This window comes from Sinocyclocheilus rhinocerous, unplaced genomic scaffold, assembly GCF_001515625.1.
Source record: "Sinocyclocheilus rhinocerous isolate Xijiao unplaced genomic scaffold, SAMN03320098_v1.1 scaffold40, whole genome shotgun sequence".
Classification (NCBI taxonomy): domain Eukaryota; kingdom Metazoa; phylum Chordata; class Actinopteri; order Cypriniformes; family Cyprinidae; genus Sinocyclocheilus; species Sinocyclocheilus rhinocerous.
In genome coordinates, this window is record NW_015624837.1 from 746,328 (window position 1) to 755,349 (window position 9,022).

General features: G+C 37.5%; 1 protein-coding gene across 1 annotated transcript in view; it reads left to right on the forward strand.

Moving 5' to 3' along the window:
* Positions 1 to 4,838: 4,838 nt before the first annotated feature.
* The window catches only part of LOC107746287 (tumor necrosis factor alpha-induced protein 2-like), a 14,467-nt gene continuing 10,283 nt past the window's right edge, over positions 4,839 to 9,022 (forward strand). Inside the window, exons 1-5 of the mRNA XM_016560434.1 lie at positions 4,839 to 4,842; positions 5,487 to 5,690; positions 5,786 to 5,941; positions 6,302 to 6,932; positions 7,032 to 7,146. Coding sequence (XP_016415920.1) covers positions 4,839 to 4,842; positions 5,487 to 5,690; positions 5,786 to 5,941; positions 6,302 to 6,932; positions 7,032 to 7,146 — 1,110 coding nt within the window. The remainder of the gene's footprint in view (positions 4,843 to 5,486; positions 5,691 to 5,785; positions 5,942 to 6,301; positions 6,933 to 7,031; positions 7,147 to 9,022) is intronic.

The window sequence follows — 9,022 nt, forward strand, 5'->3', positions numbered from 1 at the left end:
ACCCAAAAAACTTTATTTTTAAAAAAAAAAAAAAAAAAAAAAATTCCTAACACATTTAATGAAACAAAAAATGCTCCAAACGTTTTTCTAAATTAACTTTATAAAAAAACGAAACGAAATATAATCACTTTTCCATTACATACAAAACTGAACTATTTTAATAGCTGAAACAGTAGCCTATAAGCTTTTTTGGGAAAAGGAGAAAAAAAGAGCTGTCATTCAAACAGTATATATACAAATTTAGGGAAAACAGCCTAAGCTGAATATAGGCTACAGCAGTCGGCTTAATTAAATGGCGCAACAGGCAGCTCTCTTTTAACACAGACTTTTAAGAAGGGATGGATGTTTGCTTCAAGTGATAGGCCAGGTAAGTGAAATTATATTATCTCGCTGTATGTGTGTCGTTTTCTTTACGTTTTCTGACTAAAAGCAACCAAAAAGCCATTTTAAACTGGTTAAGCAAATAATAATAATAATAATGTAGCGTTCTCAGACAAGGACGAGGCGTTTTGATGTACAAGGGGTGTTTATTTGGGCTGTTGTCGGCCACAACCCACGCCGTACACACCCCGACTTCTAAAATTTGAACCAGCGAGGCACTCTTTTTTCTCCTCCTCTCTGTTTCCCCTTACACACACACAGGGGCGGAGCCTCTTTTCACATCCAACTCGAACATCCAATAACAGTTCGCAACACAAAAATGAATACAGTGCAACACTAACATTAAGCACATTGTTATCTATAACACAACAACATTTTGAACATGCTACAATAATAATAATCGGCAGGGATCCCAGACTAATACAATTGGTGTGCCTCCTCTATTTTAAAGGGGTCATATGATGCGATTTCATTGTGTTACATTCAGACCGGTTACTTCAAGGCAGTCGCCATACCCTACCAGGTGTGCCATGGAAAATCCAAACTCTCTATTATATTTCGTTATTATTGTTTTAAATCACTACTATTGGTCTTCCTTATGTCTGTTTGGGGGTTTTACACATATTTAACCAATGAAAAGCATTCAAAAGAGCTTGTCACTAAACTTTTTAACGCTATGGATCCTCAAACTGTCAAAATCCTCAAATGCTTCCATTCAGAACAAAGCGCCGCGCAGCCTGGAGATAGATCTCGGCTTGTTCGCAATGCAAGGGTAAATAATAAATGATGTTTGAATAAGTACAGCGTTTTCTTCACTAAAACACTATGTCTATAAATGGCAAATGTAGGTGTGTGTTTGAAGAGTGGAGAATAGCTTTTGCCGTCTAGTTGTAACCAATAGGCTACTTTTGTAGGCTACGTTTTAAATATCCTGTGCATAGCGCTTCATCGTCTATCATGAGATTTTGGCCAAGTGTATTAAACGACATGAAAAACTAAGCGCCCATATAGCTACAATAAATGTTATAACCTGTAAGTTGATGAAAGCGTATAATGCGATGCACTTGCTGCCTCAGATGCGTCCGTTGTAATGACACACAAAACACATCTCCGTCATTCGCTGGTCAAAAACCTTGTTAACTCCATTTGAGCTTGATTTTCATAAAATGTTAAGTGCAAGTGTCTGATAAAGCCACATACCAACTCTGACGACGCAGTGTTTAATTATTATATATATAAAAAAACTTTTTCCTTTTCTATTTGTTTTATATTTCAGTGTGAAACGCCGCCACTGGGTTACTTGCTGCAGCACAAAATCTAATGGTAGCCATTGTAACTGTGCTGCTGTTCAAACATGTCGCACAGACCGGTGCGACTGCAGGTTATTTAGGGTCGGTGCGCTATACAGGAGTTGGCAGCTGGCAACTGTCTGTACTGCCTGTCGAGCCAGCGGCAACCGCAGTTAACAAACCGAGTCAGAGAAGATTGGAGCTTCTTCTTCTTCTTCTTTAGTTTTTTGGCGCTTAACAATCTAAATCAAGGGTGGCGAACGTCGGTCCTGGAGAGCCGCAGCCCTGCAGAGTTTTGCTTCAACCCTAATCAAACACACCTGAACAAGCTAATCAAGGTCTGAAGGGTTACTAGAAAGCTACAGGCAGGTGAGTTTTAATTAGGGTTGGAGCTGAACTCTGCAGGGCTGCGGCGCTCCAGGACCGGAGTTCGCCACCCCTGATCTAAATGAGAAGATAGGAGCTTTCATAGCTCATTGAACTTCAGTCAGAGTTGTGCGACACTCACCCTGCTACCGTCGAGCATCCTTTTATTTTTTATTGTTTAGAACGTTTTGGGTTTGGGCGCTATTTCAGCAATGCCATGAAAACTCTTTATGTGGGTGGCAATAGTTCAGTTAAATTAAGTCAAGGCACCACACAAAGATTTTATCTGAAAAGAGGTGTGAGGCAAGGTTGCCCAGTTTCAGTTTATCTTTTTCTTATTGTTGCTCAGGTGTTTAGTCATTTTATTAAATCAAGTGAGTTAGAAGGAATTCACATTGAAGGGAGAAGTGTCTTGATAAATCAGTTGGCCGATGACACGGCTCTTTTTAAAAAAAAAATGCTTGTCAAATTCAGTCGGCTATCAAAATTATTGAAATTTTCCAGTGCCTCGGGTCTTTGCTTGAATTTACAAAAATGTGAATTGTTTGCCTTGAAGAGTTGCCATGACAAATCCATTTTCTATGCCCCGCCTTTCTGAAACGCGTCGATTTTTACGATTTTACGATTCGATTTAAATGACCAAAACCATCTTTCGGAAAATTGTATTGGAAGCGTAATTTATTTTTTTAATTTTGACTCAAGTCTCATTTGTTTACATGGAGAGGGCAGGGTTTATGACCTGCACTGCAGCCAGCCACCAGGGGCCGATCAAAGAGCCTGCAGCTTCACTTTTCAGGACGTGTGAGGCACACCTGGTTTGAATACATGGTTTATGAGGACACAAATGTGTATAAACAAATTACAACGTACTGGGACACTTCCGGTGTCCTCATCAGTGTTGTTGGGTAATAGGGGTGTGAACCTACACTGGTCTCACGGTTCGGTTCGATTACAATTATCATGTCATCGATTCGGTTCAATTCGATATCACGATGCATTGACGATGCACTGCATCCTCAATTTTTTAATTTTAGTTCATGTATACAATTTTGTCAATAAATCCAAGCAGTCAAATATATGAACTGAACCTGACATGGTTTCTCAAGTTAGTAGCATTACCCCCTGCATATTTTATTTGTGTGACATGATTTATACACAGCATGTGTCTTCTCCAGGTTGTGCTTACCAGGTTGTTCGTAAAAGCCGAAATGTGCCCAGATGTCAGCATTTAAAGTAGTTGGGACATTTTTAATAGCTCGCACTTGCGTCTCGCCTGCCTCCACCATTGTATGCTACCACGACAAAGCACGTATGCGACAAATGACGTCAGAAAAGCGTCAGTACGTTATAATCGGTTATGGTCTATTACTGAACTGATACCGAATCGTCCTCGTCTGCATCGCGATGCATTGTAGAAACAATTAATTTCGACACCCCTATTGGGTAAGTTACTCGTAAGTAATTAATTACATCTTTAACGGTGTAATTAGATTATACTGTACCAATTACTTTCTCTAAAAGGTATTGCATTACGTATTACTAATTACTTTTAAAATCCTGTATCAACCTCGACCAGGTAGCTAAACAATAAAAGGATAGACATGAAACTGCTCTTTTAATTCTTTAAAATAAATGAAATAACATTGTAAAAATTATTCTTGAACTGACCAAAGTATTTTAAGGAAGAATGTTAAGTTACACTAAAACATACCCACCTTTACAAAAAAGTCACTATTTGGATTTACTGTAAATAAGCAAATACAGAAGAGTTTAGGATTGGATCATTATTGCAGTGATTAATATGTTTCTGGCATGTTTTGTCACAATTCTTTGAACTCTAACTGGTGCAGTGCGTGGCTTTTTATTTCTCAAACAACATAGGAAGACATACCCATGTCCATATTCCTTGATGACGATGCCAAGATTCATTGGGCTCAAATTGTGAAAGAGTGATTCAGCAAGAATGAGTAATCATTTTCACACATGCATTAGTTACCATAGAGTCCTGATCTCAACACTAATGAAAGGCTTTTTGGATGTGCCAGTGAGTGGTTTGACTCTCCATTGTCAGAACAAGATCTTGTCCAAAAAATCTCTTGATGGAAATAAATGTGAAACAAATGTGATGTTGCATAACGTTGTAGAAACAATTCCAAAACGAATTCACATTGTCATCAAAGCTAAAAGCAGCCCAACAAAATATAAGAGTGTGCAACTTATTTTTGAGCAGGCAGTGTAAACTCTACTCCAGCACATTCCAAAGACTTTCACTATGGTTAAGGTCAGGACTCTGTGGTGGCCAGTCTTTCACAATTTGAGTCTTATGAAACTTGGCATTGTACATGGGTACATCTTCCAACATGGTTGTTTGAGAAATAAAAAGCTTAAAAGAATTGTTGCCAAACATACAACATGCCGTGAAAGAGTGATTCAGCAAGAATGAGGAATCATTTTCACACATGCATTAGTTACCATAGAGTCCTGATCTCAACACTAATGAAAGGCTTTTTGGATGTGCCAGTGAGTGGTTTGACTCTCCATTGACAGAACAATCTCTTGATGGAAATAAATGTGAAACAAATGTGATGTTGCATAACGTTGTAGAAACAATTCCAAAACGAATTCACATTGTCATCAAAGCTAAAAGCAGCCCAACAAAATATAAGAGTGTGCAACTTATTTTTGAGCAGGCAGTGTAAACTCTACTCCAGCACATTCCAAAGACTTTCACTATGGTTAAGGTCAGGACTCTGTGGTGGCCAGTCTTTCACAATTTGAGTCTTATGAAACTTGGCATTGTACATGGGTACATCTTCCAACATGGTTGTTTGAGAAATAAAAAGCTTAAAAGAATTGTTGCCAAACATACAACATGCCAGAAACATATTAATCACTCCAGTAATGATTCAATCCTAAAATCTTCAGTATTTGCATATTTAAATCCAGACGTGACTATTTTTGGCCATGCAGTGTTAATTTTAACATTAGATGTAACATTTTTTGTTATATCCACTATTGTTTCATATAGAATTGTTCTGTAGTCTATACAATATTCAATGCAATTACATCAGAAGTAAATGTAATTAAATGACAGAAAAATTAAGAGTAACCCCCTACTTTTTATTTTTTTTAAAGTAATTAAATGAGAGTAATTAATTACTTAGTAATGCATTGCACCCAACACTGGTCCTCATAAACCAAATGGCTTAAAAATACATACACCCTGCAGTCGATTCACATGATGTCAGTCACAGCTAATTGTTTACACGTGTTAAAACAAACAGTAACTCCTAACCCTACCCTAAGCTCTAACCTGTGGTAACACTTCCTAACAGATAACCACCGTGGGACACTTCCTTCCATCCCAATATTCATATATATGAGGATTTATTTATTTTATAACATTAATATTTTAATTGATATATGTTTCTGATTACTTTCTGCTTCCAGAAAACCTTGAAGAATATAAGAAATCAGAAGAAATCTGTGAAGAAATCATTGGCATTGAAGGCATAGGTGATGAAGAGCCCAAAGAACAATGTCAGAAACAAAAGCACAAAATGAAAATACCAAAAAATATTAAAATGAAAAATATTATAAAACACAGAAAGAATTCAAAATCTGAAGCTGCCCTCAGCCCCGAAGCACTGTTAGGTAAAATAGCTCAATGTGTTGTAAATTATAATGCTTGTAAATGAAAGAAAACACGTTTCTTATCATCTTCTAATTTCTGATTTATACTTTAGAAGTGGACCTTGACACTATTGAAGGCATAGCAGATTCTCCTGGTGATCCTGAAGTGGGATGTCAGAAACAAAAAATCAGAATCAAAATATCAGAAAAAATTAAAATTCTTGACTTCAAGAAATGGCAGAAGTATTCAAAATCCCCTGGAACTCCATCAGGTATAGTATAGTTGGTAGAAAAAATGCACTATAAACATAATACAAAAAGTAAATATTTCCCAGATATTATTTTAATCATTTATTTTACAATTAGAACAATTGACAATATTAATGCAATTCATACATTTAGTTTTTATTTCACGCTTGATATTTTCCTCTCAAAGTTGAAATAGATCTTTATACATGAAAATGTATAATACAGCTGCTATATTTTAGTATGGGTCTCTCGCAAAATGATCACTATATTAGAGGAACCTTGGCATCAAAAAGTTCGAAAACTCCTGCTATACCATACACATGAGAATTAGCAGGAGCAAAAATTAAGTTAATATAATGTAATTATCTTCTCATATAATGCAGTGGAATTGGATTTCAATGGGAACCTTGAGCAGAACCGTTTGGCTGAAGCACAGCAACAGCTGGTGAAAGCTGAGGAACGTCTCTTCGTTTCAAAAGAAGGGGCCAGGGCAGAAGATGAGGAAGACAAGCTGCATATGGACTATGAGATCTTTGTTTTGCACCTGAGATTGGCCATCAATGACTCTTTCAGTGAGGACAACCAGGAGACACTCAAGAGTGCTTTGACTTCAATACTTAAAGAGGAGGCACAGGACAGACGCTGGATGGAAGTGGCCGTGGATCAACGTCCAGTATGGAGGCCCACAAGGTGCAGACAGATTCATGACACATTACTCCAGACTACCGTGGAGGAACGAATGAAGAATGCAGATGAACAGGAGAATAAAGCAGACATGCTGTCTACCTCCTTGAAGAGAGAGGTGTTCCGAATGGGCAAACAAGTGCAGAAGGATCTGCTCACAGTGGTCCGAAATCTGAGAGAGCGTTACCCACCAGACTTTGACATCTGCAGAACGTATGCTCAGCTCTACCATAAAGCCTTTTCCACCAGACTTCAAGAGCTCGCCAGATCCCAAATCAGTTCTGAGGATTGTTTCTATATATTAAGTTGGATTGTGGAGTACTACCCAAAGTAAGGGCCAGTAAACAACATTAATCTTTCAAAAGCATGACGTTTTACATAAATTTTCAGTTTCATAAATGTTAATGTTCTTTAATGTTTTTTTCTTAGAGATGTATTGAAGCATAAAGAACTAGAGGAGCACATCAACAGTTCATCACTTGGACCTCTGTTACCTGAAGAAGACCTTAAGAGATTAGAGGAACAGTACTTCTCTTACAAAGAGGTTATTCAGTACACGACTGACATTATTAGCAAATGGTTTTATATATATATATATACAGTGCCAAACACTAATATTGGCACCCTTGGTAAATATGAGCAAAGGTGGCTGTGAAAATAAATCTGCATTGTTTATCTTTTTGATCTTTCATCCAAAAAATGTACAAAATTCTAACCTATCATTGAAGTAAAACAATTGAAATTGGGGGGAAACTCACATTATGAAATAAATGTTTTTCTCCAATGCATGTTGGCCACAATTATTGGCACCCCTAGAAATTCTTATGAGTAAAATATCTCTGAAGTATATTCCAATTAATATTTAAATTTTTTTTAGCACACCAGGGTGACTAGGAGCATGAAATTCTCAAGCCATGACTTCCTGTTCCACAGGATTATAAATAGAGGGACACAAAGGCCAAATTCCCTTAATCATCCATCACAAAGAGTAAAACCAAAGAACATAGTTCTGATGTGCAGAACAAGATTGTTGTGTGTCACAAAATAGAAAGTGGCTGTAAGAAAATAGCTAAAGCATTTAAAATCCCCATTTCCACTATCAGAGCAATAATTAAGAAGTTCCAATCAACTAAAGATATTATAAATCTGCCTGGAAGAGGATGCGTGTGTATATCGACCTAATGCACGGTGAGGAGGAGAGTTTGAGTGGCCAAAGACTCTCCAAGGATCACAGCTGGAGAATCGCAGAGATTAGTTGAGTCTTGGGGTCAGAAAACCTAAAAAAATTTAATAAAATAAAACAGCCCCTAGATCACCACATGTTATTCGGGAAGGTTTCAAGAAAAATCCTCTTCACTCATCCAAAAACAAACTCCAGCATATTCAGTTGTCAGACATGATTGTAACTTCGAACGGGACTGGCTTCTATGGTCAGATGAAACTAAAAAAAGAGCTTTTTGGCAGCAAACCCACCAGATGGGTTTGGTGCAAACAGGGAAAATAAAACAGCCCCTAGATCACCACATGTTATTCGGGAAGGTTTCAAGAAAAATCCTCTTCACTCATCCAAAAACAAACTCCAGCATATTCAGTTGTCAGACATGATTGTAACTTCGAACGGGACTGGCTTCTATGGTCAGATGAAACTAAAAAAAGAGCTTTTTGGCAGCAAACCCACCAGATGGGTTTGGTGCAAACAGAGTTAAAAAGTACCCCATGCACACAGTTAAATATACAGTCATGGCCAAAAGTTTTGTCAGTGACATAAATTTTGTGTTTTGCAAAGTTTGCTGTTTAAGCTGTTGTGGTGTTCATTCACATTGTTTCTAGATTATTGTGTAGAGTGATCAGATGCATTTTAAATAATTGCTAAAATCTTGATTGGCCAAAAAATGAACTTTTCACAAAAAAACAAAAAAACATTTCACTGTTTTTTGATCATGACACAAAATGACCAGCTAACATTAATTGACTAATCATATCAGCAGCACATGTAAAAGTGTGAATGAGTACTAGTCAGGTGAAATCACTATCATACTAATTAGACTGTAAGAGCAGACTGATGGGGGGAAGAAGGTCTTCCAATCATTGTGTTCTTGTTAGCAATGGTTGCCTCCAAAGAAACGTGCAGCCATCATACCATGTCACAAAGCAAGAGTGATAAAGAAGTGGCTCGAAGATCATTACATTTAAATTTTGGATCCGTGGCCAGGCAACTCCTCGGATCGCAATCCCATAGAGAACCTGTTGTCAGTCCTCAAAAGGCAAGTGGACAAGCAGAAACCCACAAATTGTGATCAACTCCCAAGAACTAATAAGGCCCAGAAGCTAATATCCAGCATGGCAGAGCGAATTGCAGAGATTATGAAGAACAAGAGTCAACACTGTAAATATTGACTCATTATATTTTTTGCCAATAA